An 18467-nucleotide genomic window follows, 5' to 3' on the forward strand; every position below is an offset into this window, starting at 1 on the left:
CAGGGCAGGGCAACCACCCACTATCCAACAACCAGGTGGTGGTGAGGACACCCCAGAGAAGGAAAGAGAAGAAACCAGGCACAGTGTTTCCTTGCATTCCTGCGTTGGGACAGGCGGGGGAAATTGAGGAAAACACTACCAGGGCCAGGAGTCTGCTTATCTAGCTTCTAGGAAGCAGCAGGGGAGGAAGATGCAGAGAGATGCAGAGAGCTCTGGAGCCAGATGTGGTGGTCACGTGGCTCCTGAGAGCCACGAGGCCAACCAGCCATGCCCTGCAGCTGAGCTTGTCGTAAAGCATCCTAGAAGTTCATCGCCCTGAAGCATTCCTGACGTACCACAACTACGTCAAAAACTGATGTCCACAGAGCCTGACCGTGTCACAGTGACAGCAGCTCTGCAAGACACCAGTGGATGGCGGTGGTCAAGTTCACCCAAGCCATCACGTGGCCACGCACGAGTTTCTTACGGCTGCCATAACAAATTACCACAATCTCGGGGACTCAAAACAAGAGCTCTGCGTTCTCTTTCGGTTTTGGAGGCCTGAGTCTGAAACCCAGGGGTCAGCAGGCCCACATGCCCTCTGAAGGGACTAGGGGAGCTTCCTTCCTGCCCCTTCCAGCGTCCAGTGGCTCCAGGTGTTCCCTGGCTTGTGGCCACATCACTCCCATCTCTGCCCCTCTCTTCACGTGGTCTTCTGCTCTGGGTCTCTGTCTTCTCCTTTTCTGCCTCTTATAAAAATACTTGTCACGGGCTTCCCTGGTGGCGCAGTTGTTGAGAGTCCGCCTGCCGATGCAGGGGACACGGGTTCGTGCCCCGGTCCGGGAAGATCCCACATGCCGCGGGGTGGCTGGGCCCGTGAGCCATGGCCTCTGAGCCTGCACGTCCGGAGCCTGTGCTCCGCAACAGGAGGGGCCACAACAGTGAGAGGCCCACGTACCGCCAAAAGAAAAAGAAAAAAAATACTTGTCATCGGATTTAGGGCCCACCTGGGTAATCCAGGATGGTCTCATCTCAAGATCTTTGACTTAATCACATCTGCTAGGAGCATGTTTTCCCAAACAAGGTCACGTTCACAGGTTCTGAGGATGAGGATGTGTGACCTTTCAGAGGCCACCATTTGACCCACTACGGGACATGTTTACAGTCTCCTAGTAATGAAACATTTAGGATCTGTAATCAGCGAGGGTGCTCCCCTGCTTACAAAATGAAATGGCTCATCATTCTGAACCAGGGGAAGAACAGCGTGAAAACACCCAGAAGGAAGACGATTTTGCTGACGTGCTTAAAGCAGATACGCAAACAGTTCTTCCTTCCTCCTTCCCTCCCACAGCCAAGGAAACAGGCTGTGTCCTGCTCTGCGGAGCTCCGCGGCCACAGCTTTCACAAGGCTTTGAACTTCTGGTTCAATCTCCGGCTTCCTGGGGAGACCGGGTATTTAACTTTACACTCACCAGCACGTTGACAGTGCAGCTCATGCGATTTTCTTTGTTCTCATCGTGCATGATGGTTCTGTAATCCAGAAGTCTTTCCATCAGGTGCACGACGAGCTTTACGAAAGTTTCTCCCGTTTTGGCAAGGTATTTGTGCTTCCTGCAGTGCTCTAAGAGACTGAAAAATAATCACATACACCTTGTTAATCACACTCAGCAAAAGAAACTTGACTGAGGGGCAATTTAAAATATTTTCCATTATTAACACTTTTTAATTATTTCTGGGCTACAAAGTTCATTGTCGTCTAATGACAGTCTCTCTGTCTCTATTCTGACATAAATCCCACTGTTAATCAACACTTACATTTTATCAAATAACACTTTGTACTGCTCATCGCCTCTACCTCCTTCCACTTCATGATCCAGCTTGGTGATGATCTCATTTTCAAACTATAATGAAACAGAGAAAGCGTAAATTATCAGCATGGTGGATATTTCTTCTCGTGACGTGAGCGTCAATAATACATAAATCGCCGAGAGATCATCATTGGAGAGTTGCCCTACACCTTTGAAGCCTGATCTCATTTAAGAGTTGTCCTTCCTGAACTCCTGGGGGTTTCTGATGAGCCCCTGTCACAGGGGGAATCTTTCATTTCCCTCCCTGGTGAATGAAGCCTTGATGCATATTCTGATCACAGGAGAAAGAGCCAGAGAAAGACAGACAAGGAAACTGTAGGGAAGAAAAATCAAGGAGCAATATGAAAAAACATCCCAAACGGCATCTTTATGAACAAGGAACGGTTAAAATAGCTCCTTGGTTCTTGGAAAAGAACAGATGCTGTGTCACTTGCCCACAGAGTTCTCTGCAATCTGAAAACAGGGAAAGGGCCACTTCCCTGCCACTCCTTGATGGATCCCAGTGAAACATCTCACTCTGGGTGAGAAACAGAATAAAAAGCAAGAGGGACAATGCCTTTCAGACACACCAGCAGGCACCTCGAAAAGGTCCATCCCAGGCCTTTCCTCGAATTCCCCAAAGCTTCTGATGAGATTCAGAATATCATGGTGGGAAAGGATCCTCACAACTGATGGTCTCTCTATCTCATGCTTTCAGGAAAACTCTAAATTCTGGAGAAGAGAGACTCTCTAAAATGTTTTCACAGAGGTCATGGACCCCATGGCCGATCAGGCTGGAAATAACTACCGCAATAATGATGGACACGCATCCCCAACCTCGCTGCCCAGTCCCCCATCCCTGGCAGAATTCAGAGCCACCTCAGTACTGGGACTCTGGCCAGGTGAGTCCCCTGTTGCAAGGGGGTCCTGCAGTTACTCACGGATGTGGGCCTGGTAGGAAGAAGGGGCTGCAAGAGCTTTAGTTACCTAGAGATGGAGGGACCCACACTGAACTGAAAGAAGATGGGCAAAGGAGGAATTGAAGGAAACAACAGCTGAATTCAGGGTTCACAAAGCAAGCAGACCGTGGCATGTATGCAAGGGTCTCTGGGATCCCTTTTTTTAAAAGATTTTATCGATGCATAGTTGATTTACAATGTTGTGTTAATTTCTGCTGTACAGCAAAGTGACTCAGTCATACGTATATATATATATATATATATATATATATTCTTTTTCATATTCTTTTCCATGATGGTTTATCACAGGATATTGAATATAGTTCCCCATACTATACAGTAGGACCTTTTCGTTTATCCATTCTCTATATAATAGTTTGCGTCTGCTAATCCCACACTCCCAATCCTTCCCTCCCCCACCCCTCTCAAGTCTGTTCTCTATGTCTATGAGTCTGTTTTTGTTTCGTATATAGGTTCGTGTCATATTTTAGATTCCACATACAAGTGCTATTAGATGGTATTTGTCTTTCTCTTTCTGACTTATTTCACTTTGTATGATCATCTCTAGTGGGATCCCTGTGAAATACATGCTCAGACGTTGCTTCCCCAGGCAGCTATTACTCGGATCCCTTAAGGATTTAAGCTGCGTGAGACAAAGAATTTTCTTCTCTCTTGGTCACTGCTGTATTCCCAACCCCTAGGACAGCACCTGAGACGGATGCTCTAATGGGATGAACGTGCTATGTGCATAAAAATATATTGGATAGAGTTGGTGTTAAACTGAAGCTGGGGAGGACTGAATAGGGCCCCAAAGGAGTGGGCCAGTAGGTTGCTAAGACACAACCTGTTCTCTTGGCCACACAAGCCAAGTGGTGAACACATCCCTCGAAGTGCTTGTAACAGGTCCACCAGGCACCGTCTACCGCACCGGGGACCCAGGGCACAGCTGCTGCAGTGTCAGCTGGTTGTGGACCCTGGGAAGCAGAAGGCAAGGGGGCTGGTGAGACCCAAGGAGGGGCCTCAGAGCGTGACCTTGATTGGGGCACGCTGCCTGAAGCCACAATTTCATCACGCTACAGATGAAACAGAGGCTTAAAGCAGGACTGGAGAGAAGTATTGATTCTTGCCTGACATCAAGGACTCAGCAACATCACAAAAACTAGGACTTCAGTGAATCCCTGCAATTCTCTGCTCCGTTGCCTCCTCCCCCAAATAAACACCCTCGTTGATTCTGTTGGGCTTAAGTTCAGGGATTTTAGGAACAGAGAAAAAAATCATAGTTCTGTTGAAGAAGAAAGCATGAGTTGCTTTCTTTTTGTTCACCTGAGGTCTCATGATAAGGACTTTTACTATATAATAACAACCTTCGGATACTAACCCGCTATTACTCTGTTCCTTACAGAAAAAAATTCTGCAAAAGGCGGTTCTTCTTGGAAACTAGCACAAGAGAGATGGCTTGCCACTAGACCAAACGCTGGCGGCCCCATCTTCCATTGATGGGAATGCCAAACATTAAGTGGTGAGCACTGATTCTTCAGAAGAAATAATCGAGACACCAAATAAGACTAAATTTAATTAAAACATATGATTCCATTCCACACACGTTTAAGGCGCATACAACAAAGAAGGCTTAGAGAATGAAGAAAAAAACATACCTTATCCTAACATTGGCAAGCACACACTGGCGTTTCAAATTGCTCATCTCTAGTTAATCAGACGGTATTTGCATTTGGAGGCTCTACTTTCTGGAAATGGCATGTTTTCTCTGCTTCCACACAAACCTCACTGTCACAAACAAGGGCAATAAGGAAGCTCCAGCTCCTAAAAGTATATGCTGCTTATCAAATTTTGACTGATGAAGTTAACGTTTTCTAAAAAGAGCGGATGAATGAGAAGGAAATCAGAAGAACACAGCTGATTCTAATTTTACTAACCTCTAGTCTAAACTCTGTAATTTGCACAAACACATGGCAACTCTACTCCGTTTATCAGCAAGGAGCCAATTCCACAGATCTGCAGCCAGCCTCGAATTCTAGGGCGTTCGTTAATTTTTACAGAACACACTAGAATCAGTTTGCTCCTGTGATGTGAACTGTTATCATGATCAGGATTAAATGATCCTGTCCAAATAAATTGGAGAGAGTAACTCTGCTGAGAGAGGAGAGCTGGTTTTATAAAAATTATGCTTATTATCTTACTTGTAAATAAATGTATGCTGTCTGGTAATTTGCAAAAGCATTCTCTATGGTTAGGATAAAATTAGCAAGGGTTTACTGTGTTGCTCAAAAGGTAGCAGAGGCTCACTCATGTGATAAGCAAAATCATTATCTTTTCCTCTCTTTTCTGAAACACTAATATTGCTTCGGAAAGATCCACAGGGTGTCCAACTTAAAATCTTGAGCAGAGCGTCTCTAAGCATCTGATACCAGCAGCCCTCTGAGAACATGAAACACAAGAGGCCACGTAGATAGGGCTTTTCAGAAGGTTGCTGTTAAGTTGAACACAGTGGAGGATGTCTGGGTCGGGGGTGGAGGGAGCCATGCTCTCAGGGGTAATGTACTAACGTCATCGTTAATTCAATTAACTTAGAACCATTGCTTTCACCACTCAGTGCCACTGTGAACCATGGGTTATTGGCTCCAATTTAGGAGATCATGGGGTGAAGGGTCTCAGCAGTGGATAATCAAAAAGCCAGTTCTCCTTGGTTTGGAATGCATCATTTCTGTTGGGGCTTAGATTTACCATTCTTGCTATAATGCATTTATAAGTGTATAAAAACCAGGCTTGCATTCTCCAGGCATCCAGGGACACATTTACAGAAGAGATCTGGGGTTATGTCAGAGCAAGGGAGGCCCAGGATGGAAAGGTTTGCACATATAACTCACCACATGGGTAAAGCGCTTAGAGGTTACCAAGAGCTGGGAGAAAGCTGAGCTCTAGGACCGCGGTCAGCTTAGTGCATTAGCGAAAGGGTTTCTTTCGAAACCCTTTATTAATAACCCTAAATAATAACCTAAATAACCCTAGATTATTCGCAAATAATCCTGGGTGCAGCAGTGCTTCTTTTTATTGTGCTTTGCATTACTGTGTCTTTTAGAAATTGAAGGTTTGTGCATTGAGCAAGTCTACTGGTGCCCTTTTTCAAACAGCCTTTGCTCACTCTGTGTCTCTATGTCATATTTTGGTAATTCTTGCAATATTTCAAACCCTCCGGCAGCCTTTGCAGCTAGCTGAAGGCTCAGGTGATGGTTAGCATTTCATCAATAAAGTAGTTTTTAATTGTTAGCAATGAAGTATTTTTAATGAAAGTATTGCTTTTTTAGACATAATACGATTGCACACTTAAGAGACTACAGTATAGCGTAAACAACTTTAACAGCTAGCTGAAGGCTCAGGTGATGGTTAGCATTTTTCATCAATAAAGTAGTTTTTAATTGTTAGCAATGAAGTATTTTTAATGAAAGTATTGCTTTTTTAGACATAATACGATTGCACACTTAAGAGACTACAGTATAGCGTAAACAACTTTTATATGCACTGGGAAACCAAAAACTTCATGTGATTCGCTTTATTGAGATATCCCTTTATCGCGGTGGTCTGGAACCAAGCCTACAATATCTCCTGGGTCTGCCTGTATGGGTGCACTTTGCCCTACTCTCTGTTTTTTAAGAAAAGCTTCTCACAAGGTTCTGGAGGTAGGACCATGGTTTTAGACCACCCCGTAGTATTAGAGAGCTCGGGAAATTAGATGCTCTTTGGTTCTGCACCCCCCGTTGGAATTGTCCAATCCAACAGCACTGCAGAACCACGCCCTTCTCTTTAGCATCACTGGAGGGGCTGCGGGGGAGAAAGGCAATGAACTGTGTCTGTGTGGATCACATGGCCAAGAAGAGGGCACTGGCCTGGCAGAGAGCAGCCTGGTTCTCTGACACCTGTGGGGATCCGGGCTCACATGCTGACACCCGAAATGTAACTGATCCCCCCAAATCTATCACTAAGCCTTTAATCCTTGTGCTCAGACACACTAATATTTTGATGTATATTGCATTCCTCTTGCTTAACCACTCTGTAAACTTAATTACACACTTAATTAATCTCTGGCACTCCATATCCCATATTCTAAAATCCCCACATCCTTCTACGTCTAACAAGCGGGCAGCTCAGTGACCTTGAAGCTTTTGTGAAATACTCAGGAGTCTAGAGGTCCCAAGCCCTAGACCTGCAGCAGCCTGGCAGGGGAACTGGCTGCCACACCTGGCAACACCTTGGACAGGTGTAGCTGTGCCCCACTGCTATACAACCCAGACCGAGGACTGACTTTAGGGCTGTATTCACTGACAGTGGACTCCAGGAACAAGTCTGCATAGTAAGTCCTGTTGGTTAGAGATTATGGGAGTCTAGGCATCTCTTTGCTGGAGAGCTTTTCTAATAGGATTCAATGTCATCAGAACTCTGAGTCCAGGGTATTATTTTCCATGATCTCTTGGACCACTTTTGGGTCTGGGGTTCAGTGAAATAAAAGCCTAATTCTTGGGCCATATTTCACCTCTAATCATCCAAAATGACAGAATCAAGTATTATTTTTTAAATGAAAGCAAAAACAAACCAATCAACAAAATCCTAATGAACTGACGAATAAACAAGATAAGATATGGGGATGTATGTATATGTACAGCTGATTCACTTTGTTATAAAGCAGAAACTAACACACCATTGTAAAGCAATTATACTCCAATAAAGATGTTTAAAAAAAAGAATAAACAAGATAAAATCACCACCAAACTTATTCACATTCATATTACCGTTCAAAATATATTGGCTTTGCCACCAAGTGGCGGAAGCTGTCAGCATCCACTTGGGTTATTCAATTATTTGCTTAAGGTACCAGCCTGGGTGGTGGGGAGAGATTATTCACGGGAACTCGGGAACATTGCAGAACAAACATTACTCACACTCTAATATTTTTACAACTAAATAGGAATTTATGGAAGTTGTGCAGCATTTGGCTGACCCTCACGAAGATGACAGAAAATAGCTCCATGACTGAAAATACTACTTTGCCGTGGAGCCTTTTCCATCCCATTTTCATGAATGGTCTAAGAGCCCAAATAGTCATCTGCTGCAATTCTCAGCTGTTAGGTTCTATATTTTCCAAAGACATAACAAATGCATTTCTTTAAAAAGGTGCTAGGAGAGAATTTAAAGGTATGCTTTTCCTCTGAAGCAAAACCCAGAGAGGCTAAGACTCAGAATGGTACTCATCTGGGGGCAACGATCTCAGTGAGATGGGGGAAGCGTTAGTTAAGGCTCATCTTGTGGCTCCATGTCCACTGGATGATGTAAGAGGCCCTAAGACAAGGATGACCCCAAACCTCTCCGTGCTAGCTGGGCAGATCCTGAAATCGTCACACATAAGGTCTCTCCTTTGGAAGAAAACAAAACAAAACAAAACAAAAAACCCCCCAAGATTTCCCAAGGTCCTCAGTTTCAGGCTAATCACGCTACTCTGGGATCTCTGGGATTGGGGTAGGGTAGGGTGGGGACGGGGGACAGCGGCTGACAGTGAACACACCTGCAGGGATGACTTGAAGATCGGACGCATGCCAAGGAAAGTGAGAAGAGAATGTATCCACTGGGACTAATGCACTGGAGGGAAGCAGTGGGAGAAGCATCTGAACAGCCCCACTCTGAAAGATACAGCAAGCTCTAAAAAAGCAAGGCTACGCCACATGTTCCAAACACTAAAGTTCTGTAAAAATGAAAAACCTTAATCTTCCCCTAACTCCATTAGGTTTGCACATCTGCTATGACAGTAGAGCCAATTTAAGCCTCGTTCACGTGACTAATAAGGTTAGATAATTGAACTGGTGGCGGATTAAACAGCGGCCAGTCAGCTCCATCCTAGGAGCTCCCTGGAAGGAGGCAGGGAAGGCTGTGCCCTCCTGTTCTGTGCACGTGCAGCTACACACATTCACCAACATCACCGACAAGGAACAGAGGGCGTGCCTTGTGCTTAAGGAGAGCAGCCGCTGGAGGATGAGAGTTGAACCGAGAACAGAAAGGAGTCAGAAAAGATACAGCAAGTCGAGAGACAAATGCTGTGGTCCAGGAGAGCCCTGGGATAGGGGGTGAGGGGAGCAGATGGACACTGGGTATGAGACAGAGGAAGAACCCACAAGTCACTGCAACCCACCATGGAGGCCAAGAGAGCAAGCCAAGGCCAGGCCAGTGGGACTGGGCCTGTGAACCAGATGACAAGGAGCCAGGCAGAAATGGGGATGATGGGGAAGCAGCAGAGCCGGGAAGGATGACGTCACGTGGCATCCACGTGGCCTCCCGCGGGAGGCTGAGACAGGTCAGTAGAAAACTTGAGATGTCCCAACGAAAAGGAAAGTGATCATTTCGCAATTCACCAGAACACATTAATATGGCAGAGAGATTTTTTTCACAAGTTTTCGTTTTTCTGCCTTGCTTTTTACCTTCGAGGTGTCCTACCACCTGTCTGTGAGGGTACAAGCAGATGACAACACAAGGAACAAACGACCAAGGATTCTTCACCAAAAAACTCGAGCAGCTGTTTACATTTAGCCCGAATGTGTTCTCTTTTTTTGTGGACCTTTGTCTTCATGTTTGTGTTTTTATTTACACATGTCCAAGTGAGGCATGTTTTAGGCTAAGGAAGTTGTGGTGGTGGAATTAAATGGGTGTAATTACTTCATGGTACGACTTAAACCATTCGGTTTTCTGGAAAGATGTCTCATGATGTTGGGACAGATTCTGAAGCCACTACTGGGCACACAGTGTTGAGAATGGAGGCAAAAATGCCGTGACTCTCGTCTGCTTTGGGCCGTTTACTGATAAACCTGAGAACTCTGTGAACTGGAGAAAATGAAGCACATGCTCAGAAGACGGTTATAAGACATTTTAAAACTATGGTGAAACAGGAGTGAGACAATGAGTGGGAGGATGAGAACAATTCAGAAACCAAACTCTCAGTTCCAACGGCCCTTATTTTGACCCAAAGACTCCTTGAAAGAATCACGAATGACATAATGTTTTAAAGGTTTTTGATCCTATATTCCCGGGCTAGTAACATTTATCTACATAGATACATTTTTCTCCTTTACCTGATTCTTTAATTTAATAGCATCTTTCCATAAGGTCCTCCTTTGAGGCCTGATTCATACAAAATTCAAAACATCTGATGCATCTGCAGCCTAGGGAAGAGCATTTTAAATTACAGTTCCTAGTTCTGGTGAGTTGGCAGTGAGACGGGGCCATGATTTCGTGCCGGTGGCAGTAGGGACGGGTCACATCTTGTGGCAATAAGATCAATTGGCAGTAATGTCAAAAGTCACACAAAATATTTTGAATCAGCAATTGCATTTTCGAGACTGTACAACAGGAAAACTTTCAAAAGAAATTCAAGCTACATGCATGATTATGTTCACCACAGGTTTATTCACAGTAGTGAATACGACCTAAACGCCCCACTAAAGGGGGTGGATCAGAAAGGAAGAGGTCACTCATTCTATGAAATGTTACACCATCCTCGAAATCATGGTAACTACGCTGCGGTCGAGGAAAATGTCCTTGATATATCGACAAACAAGAAGAACAATGTTAACAAAGAGGGGACAGTGTTTACGACGTGACACCTCACGTGTACAAAGGCTGACGGTGAACCAGACAGACCAAACCAAGCCAGCTGCTCTTTCAAAATAGTCTAATTTTACAAATAAATAAATGTAAGGAAATCTTCCTCACCCAAAAGGAAGAAAGAAAAGAAGGAAGGAAGGAAGGGTGGGCTTTATGGGTTTGATTCTATATCTTACAACAGCTCTTGCGAATAGATTCTATTTCATACCAATTTTACAGCTCTGAGCTGGAGACATACAGATGGTCAGTGATCTGCTCAAGACCCAGGTGGTTCCTGACTGAGCAGGGCTTTAGGATCTACCCAGACTTCAGCGTCTGAATGCCATGCTTACAGACGGGGCTTCTTTGGGCTTTGTATCTGTCTCTTGTTCTGGGAAATAGTAAAATTGCTCTTCGTGGCTACTAGCTTCATGCAATAATGACAAAGAATGACCAATTAAAGCCTATAAACTATTCAAAGTTTCTGAAACTGGAAAGTACAAAAGTGAGGAAGGAAAACCTACTCTTGAAATGTTAGATCTCACTAAAATCATGTTACCTTGATTGACGCAGTTTTGATTTCCATTCACTATAGGAATTTCTCTCTAAATTCCTCAAAAATTTATGTCAAATGCTTAGTACATTAACTCCCCTGAATCACTATAATATTTTAACAGAGGTATTTTTCAATTTAGAGGACCTCCTATCTCTGGCTTTTTCTCTTGCCTCCTGCAAAGCATCAGTACACAAAGGAGAAATCCATTGTATGTGCACGTGTGTGGGCTTGTGCGTACCCACCCAGGAATCCATAAACACCATACTTATCCAGGGAAGGAGATTTTGTTCCTTTTCACATATCAATTATTCGGATTTTGTTCTTCATGTTGATACAGGATGTTTCTAGCACTTTACGCATACTTTCTTTATGGAATTTTCATCAGTTCCATTGCACAGGTAAAAAGACCAAGGCACACACGTAAAATAAAGGCAAAGACTTTACACTTAAAAATAATTAACTCAGTAAGAAGCAGCCAGTCTGACAGAATACAGTAACATCTGATCAAAAGCTCCAGTGCACATACAAAGGAGGGCCAGAGAGAGTTTTACCCAGATTTAATGTGTCAGTAAATCCACTTAAAAGTAAGTAAAAGCTAAAAATGGAGAACAACGTTCTGTGAAGATGAGAGTGAGATCCTCCCTAAGAATGACAGGCTTCTTCCACAAGGGAAGTCTAGGACTTTTCTCTCTTAAGCTGTAGGGAATTATGTTTTCCATATTCAGCATGTGTAACTGGAGAACCATCTATAAGTCTCAAGGTACTCAGGCTTGTCCCCCTTGTCCCCCTCCAAGCCACTTACTGCACACCCACGTCCTTACCATCTGGAAGCTTCGGGTGGAAAAACCATCTATAAGTCTCAAGGTACTCAGGCTTGTCCCCCTTTTCTCTCCAAGCCACTTACTGCACACCCACGTCCTTACCATCTGGAAGCTTCGGGTGGAATGGAATTCACACTGCATCATGTCAAAGAAGATGGGGATGGTGGCTTTGCGAAGCTCCGTCTCAGGAATCAGTGTCATTTCTAATATTGGGCCGACCATTTCTGGAATGAACTTTATCTTGTGTTGACCTTGAATAAAGAAGTGCATTGTTCAGAAAGGTTTTAAATAAAGGATTCTGAAATGAGCTTCAATGGACAGAAACAAAACTACACAGATCGTTGTGATTTTGAGTGCTAGGATCTTGGGAATATGTATCCGTTTGTGACCTACAGTCTTTAGCGTAAGAAGTAAACTGTATTCCAACTAGTGGAAGTGAAGCTGTTAAAAAAAATCCGCCCAATATAAGGCCTGCAGTCACGATTTGCCTGTTAGCGACGACAAATGCCATTTCACAAACAGACAATTACATCACACACATCGGGGCCTGAGCAGCTAACGGGTACCCAATTTTGGAAAGAGCAGGGCTGGGAGACGGGACCCTTGGCATCTCGTTTTATGAACAATGAACAAGAGTTGATAAAGTGAAGAGGTTAGGGCAGGCGGTCTCTTGGGCCCTTTCTGTCTGCAACATCAGATGAAAAAGAGTTTACTATTTGGAACCTCTGTAAATAATGTCGAGGGATCTCTATAACGTTCCGAGTGACTGATCAGAGAAATCAAAACCAGACCTCAGGATGTGAAGCTGTAAAAATAGGAAGGATTCTGCCTTTTTTGACTTACTATTTGACTGGATAATGCTTATTAAAATAGCTACTTTATGAATCTTATATCCCACCTATCTTGTCCAGATACGATTTTTAAAGCGTAAGATTATAATATTCATTATCATTCACAAGGACAATAGTATACGCTTAAAACTTTTGAGAAAACTTTTCAAAAAGCTGTTTTAAGCACACACTTCTGCCCCTATGATTAATAATGAATATTATAAAATTAGCTAACGCTTACTAAGTACGACTACATGACAAGCCTCATAGAAAGAGTCTCACTGAATTCTCAACATAATTTTGTGAGACGGCTACCATTCCTCTCCTCTTTTTAAAAACCAGACCGTACTTTATTTTTTAATAGACTTTATTTTTTAGAGCAAAAGTGAGCAGAAGGTACAGAGATTTCTCCTATACCCCTGCCCCCATTATAACATCCTCCCCCAGAGGGAGTGCCATTCTGAACTCTGTTTTACAGATGAGGAAATTGTGAATTTCCCCAAACCAGCGTGCTGTTCAGTGGAAATGGTAGAGCAGGACTGGAACCCGGGTCTGCGATTCTGAAGCACCAGGTGTGTCCCCCGTGCCCGGCCTGCCGGTCACGAGATCTTTCCAGGACACTAGGCCTCTCCATCTCGTGGTAATAGAAACGATGCTGGCTGTCCACGCCACTCCCTTCTCCGTGTGCTGTCGTAATAACCCAGATGCAGAGGACAGTGGCCTGTCATTTTATCTAGCATTACTGGGGTATCACACTTCTAAACTGGGTGCCCCAGAAAGTAGAGACAGGATTCTTACAGGCGCCAAACCTTTTTATTTTTTTCTTTTCTATTTCAATTATTTTGTTGGAAATCTTGGTATCACACCTCTTGAGGCCTCTGCCTTCGACTCAGACACCGATAACTCAAAATCTCCATTTTTTCGTTTTTTGCTACCAACCATTGTGCCTCAGCCCAGCAGTGGCCTCCACACCCTGCTACGTCTAAATTCCTGAGCGCTGGGAGTGATGTGGGTGAGCTTCCAGAGAACTTGAAGGGATGAAAGGCCGCCAGAGGGAAGGAGCTGCTGGAAAACTCATTTCTGAAAAAAGGGGGACGTTGACCTTATGTAAGGGGATATGATTAAGTTTAGAGGCAGGTCCCATCACGGAAGTGGTCTTTTATAATTCCTGCCTTCTTATCTTTAATTTCAGAAATCCTGATTTATTTTCATTTCACCCCCTTACAATTTATATCTTTTTGTTTCCAACATATAATAGAAGAATGCACAAGAATTAAATGCTTGAATGAGTTATTTGTGACGTTTTGTTATTAGGACTCGGAATTTATCCAGAGTTAATCAACGTTACTAACATTTTTACACAATCTGGAAATACAATGGATACACTAAATAATTTCATTTTCTTTATAACTCAGCTAATGCAGATTTCTGTAAAGAGAACCATTAAACAAATTTGGCTATTATAAATAAAGACCCTTAACAAAATACATAATCCTCAGAAGTGGTCTAAATTAAAGTATTCCGAAATTTGTATTGGGTGGACACATACATAAAATGCAACATTCAACAAGGAATCTGAATATAATTAAAATCTTATTAACCTTTACTAAATAATACTTTGACTAAGGCCCTAATATAACACGATTCTCATCGCTTCCCCAAATGCTTAATGTTTCTGAAAAGCATGTAAGTGATGCAAAGCATTCTCTTAAAAATGCTATTATATCCAGTCTCTCAGGTGACACTTTTTTCTTGTATTATGCCTAAAAAATGTCAAAGCCAATGTTTCAGAAAACAGATGCTGGTGACAGAGTTCTTCATCAACCACAACTGCCGCGTCACGGAGGGCTCTGTCTCTCACTGACAGCCTTTATTGTTCCAGGCTGGGAGGACTGCATCAGAGAGAAACAAGTGGCTGTGAATGCAGGGATTGGAAAAATATGTTCCCAAAACGAAGGTCTCCTCAGCTTTGATTATTACCCCTCCCACTGACACAGGACACATTGGCTGGGGGCCAGCACTGAACTCCAGCCACAGTGATATCCCCAGGGTTTAACCTCGGAGAACCAATGGTCCTCAAGGTGAGTAAGCGTCGGACACGATTCTCCAGTATTCATCTTTTTTCTTTCTTTCTTTTTTTTTTTTTTGGCATTTGCATTATGGATTTCCCCTGGAGCATCTGTTGTTCAAATTTAATGATGAACTCAGGTTTGGAATCAAAGGGAATCAAGGTGACTCCTGAAATGCAGGCTTCAAGAAAAAGAGGATTTACTTTCTTTTTTTCCTTTTGAGACAAAGGAAGAACAAACTAATTATCGGATCACAATGGGAATCGACGGATCACTCTGGTCACCTTGGCCAAACTCCTGGTTACCACTCCTCAATCCTTAAAAACCCACCGACAGTCTTTCTTCTAGTGACAAAACACGGAGCTTCTTCCCTGGGAACCAGACTGCGCTGTCTCAGGGAAGCTGGCTTCTCCCCCATCAACAGCCTCCCCCTGGGTGCCTGGATGATCTCTTGACAATCATGAGTGTTCAGAAATCCGGGACCTTAAACATTGTCTAATCCCAGGAAAATCTCCATATACACAAGAGTAGACAGAGCAAAAATTTCCATCACCCAGTCAAACGGATTAGGCCCCACTGTATGTGGGTTTTAATGAAAAGCACACAATGTTTTCCAAGTCTCCAAAAATACCCATGAAGGGAATCCCCGCGTGACAAATGTCCCAGACGGAACCTGGAAGATAAAGATCTTCCTGCGAGCACATTTGTTCTGGACAGACTGGAGAGACTGGGCTCCGGGGTGCTGTACGTAACAAACAAAATGTAAATCGAGGTGAGGAAGGCGAAAGAGAGCTCAGGTGTTCTGCAGGCTGCCACACGGGTGCGCTTTGATAAATAACTGAAGATGCCTTTGATTTCTCCTTTCACACTAAAAATATGATAGGTTTGGGAGGAAAAAAAAAACCCCATGCTGCTGTGTCCCATGGGGCAGCACTGTGTCTGCACTTGCATTAAACTGAGCCACACAGACCCCGGATCCTTGTTCCAGTGCTGTGCAAGGAGGTGGGTTCTGGGCCGCTCACACCACACGTGTGACTGGGAAGACTCAGAAGGAGACGGTCTCACGGCACATTTGGCTCAGGGCCTGATCCAGTGACAGGTGACTAATTGTAAGAGGATAAATATATCTGACGTCTATTTTTATTTTCTTGGTGGAGACTGCCAATATGATCTCAAACCTGAGCCCATTTGAAAATAATGTTTTTTTTTTTTGTTTAAAAGCTGTGTAGAAAATAGGTTGCATCCATCTTAGGAAACTGAGATGTGCTCTCGTTAATTTCTGGAGTGGCATCCTCAGCAATGACGCTGGAGGGCAGGATCCAACACCTGAGATTCAGAGCAGCAAAGAAAGGGCCAGGTGGCCGGAGGTGACCCCACGGAGCTAGCCTTAGCCATTTTGAGGGGAAGCTGGGCCAGATCTTGGGAGCAGCCGACATGTTTATTCTTTTTTTTTAACTCTCAAACATAATTTAATTATTTTGTAAGCAAGGAACCCAGTCACGTGGGTTAATGATTATTTCTTGCTGTTACCAAATCCCTGCCCTTCACTGACCACAGTCACAGTTTACATTTGACCTCCTGGCCGCTTCTCATGCCAGAGTCAGAGGTCCTGGTAGAAAGCTGCCAAACACAGACCTGCTGCATTCATCACTGTATCCCAATCAGCAACGGGCAGGGGTGAGACAGGACATTTGCTCTCTTAACTGCATCCTTTATGTTGCAAATCGAAAGTCTCTGTCACTTGACTCAGACTCTTTAGAACGTAATGACATGATGTCGAGAGAACCAACCATTCGACCACTGGAGGCTTCACGAGGGCCCAGAGGTGGCTTCACAGAGAAACTCATGCTTCCCCGGGCCCATCCCACTGTCTTCCATTGAAATCGTCGACACGGAGCAAATGAGGAGGAATCAGTTTCAAACTGTGCTCGATCTCAGGGATTCCAGAGATGACTTTGAAAACACTTTGAAGAAAAAAGAAAAGAAAGAAAAGAAAACCCGGGTGTCTGGAGCGCCCATGTGTCAGGCCAGCCTGGGCTTGGGCTCGCTTTTGGAGGTTCCCTCTGAGCCAGGAAGTGGCCCTTCAGTTGAAGGTCAGAGAGGAGGGGAGGGTCCCGGGTGAGCTGAGATGAGACAGCAGCTACTAATCAAACAAGAAGGACGCCTTTTAGTGTGTTAAAAACCAGTGTGAATATCTACCAGGGTGGCTGTCTCTACTTATCCTAAATGATGAGAAAAATATTACCAAGGCGTTTCGGAATGAAGCATTTGAAAACACACCTAAAAGGGTCCTTTTAGGAGAAATAGACTAGCTCACAGTTTGCACTTTAGAGGTGACACTGAACAACTCAGAAGGTGTTGTCACTCCCTCTGGAAGGGTCGGGGTGAAAGATGACCGCAGAGGGCCCTCATGCAGAGGTATATCAGGTCCCCGCTGAAAAGCCTGGCCACAGTGGGTGCAGCCCATCACTCACTGGACTCCGGCACCTAGAAGAGCCCTGGGCTCCCACTTGTCCAGCCGAGAATGACTCCCTCCATGCCATTTCTCTGAACATTCCTGTCCGCCCTCACCTGCCCCTCCCTCGGAATGGGGCTACAGACAGAACCTTCCTGGCAGGAGTCCCACAGTGTCTGACCTGCCAGGAAACATGAGAGATGAACCTGTCAGGGTAGGATCAATTAAAATGAATCATGAACGGTTCTAGAAGCCTTAGCATTTCACTACCGAGATCACCATATATATTAAAAAAGCATTACTGAGCACCATATATACAGAAAGCATTATTGAGCACCATATATATAGAAAGCATTATTGAGCACCATATATATAGAAAGCATTATTGAGCCCCATACATATAAAAAGCATTATTGAGCACCATATATATGAAAAGCATTATTGAGCACCATATATATATAAAGCATTATTGAGCTTCAGAGTTAGAAGGCTCTTGAAAACTTCCGTCCAGCCTCTGCATCTTACAGCCTAGGAAGCTGAGTGAGGGAAGCCCAGACCGACTGCGTCACACAGCCAGGCAGGAAGTTCCACTCAAGTGGAACTCATATCCAGTCTCTTCCCTCGGAGCCCAGGGTGCCTGCTCTCTCCCCAGGGACGGCAGGAAGACCAAGGACGGGACAGTGCCAGGAAGGTTCTGTGTTGGAGATGCAGCCAGGCACTCTGACACCGAGAGCCAGTACTTTGATGCTGGACGTTCCAGCTGCTGCAGCCAACTCCCAGTGGAGAGTTTCCTTAAGGGGTCCCCAGTTGACTCCAGGATTGATGCCCAGCAGGTGGGGGAGTGGATTCTCCTCCCAGTGACAGCACAGGCAGAGAAGTCATCCCCACCAGCTCCTTCTCTCCACCTGGGAGCTCTCGCACTGGATTTTTATCCTGGAGAACCCAGCAGGCGCCTCATGTTAAACGAAGCTTCTTAATTTCCATGTTCTTAGTATTATCCACAGAGTATCGATTTCCCCCCCAAAGAGTTGTACATTTATTTTTCTGGATGAAGACCCATTTGAAAAAGACTCCATCCTTCATATAAACGGAAAGACAAAGAATATTTGGAAATTCTCCTAACATTCTCTAGAGATGTGACAGAGCCTTCCTTCACACACTTCTGCTGACCTCCGGACACTCAAGAAGGATTAGGAGTCAAAGGCCTCTGAGGAAACCTGGCTTCAGTTGAAAAGAAGCCTCTGTGAACGTGCTGACCGCTAAGCCAAGTAGCAGGGCTGGCCCTCAAAACCCTGGCTCTGTCTGCTCAAAGG

General features: G+C 44.4%; 1 protein-coding gene across 2 annotated transcripts in view; it reads right to left on the reverse strand.

Annotated features, from left to right (window-relative positions):
* The window catches only part of DOCK1 (dedicator of cytokinesis 1), a 463294-nt gene that overhangs the window by 72749 nt on the left and 372078 nt on the right, over nucleotides 1–18467 (reverse strand). For both annotated transcript variants that reach the window (XM_024751569.1, XM_024751568.1), the window contains exons 30-32: nucleotides 11903–12051; nucleotides 1795–1880; nucleotides 1452–1608 (exon numbers count right to left, since the gene is read on the reverse strand). In XM_024751569.1, coding sequence (XP_024607337.1) covers nucleotides 1452–1608; nucleotides 1795–1880; nucleotides 11903–12051 — 392 coding nt within the window. The remainder of the gene's footprint in view (nucleotides 1–1451; nucleotides 1609–1794; nucleotides 1881–11902; nucleotides 12052–18467) is intronic.

The sequence above is a fragment of the Neophocaena asiaeorientalis genome, unplaced genomic scaffold (assembly GCF_003031525.2).
Source record: "Neophocaena asiaeorientalis asiaeorientalis breed wild unplaced genomic scaffold, Neophocaena_asiaeorientalis_V1.1 scaffold108, whole genome shotgun sequence".
NCBI lineage: Eukaryota > Metazoa > Chordata > Mammalia > Artiodactyla > Phocoenidae > Neophocaena > Neophocaena asiaeorientalis.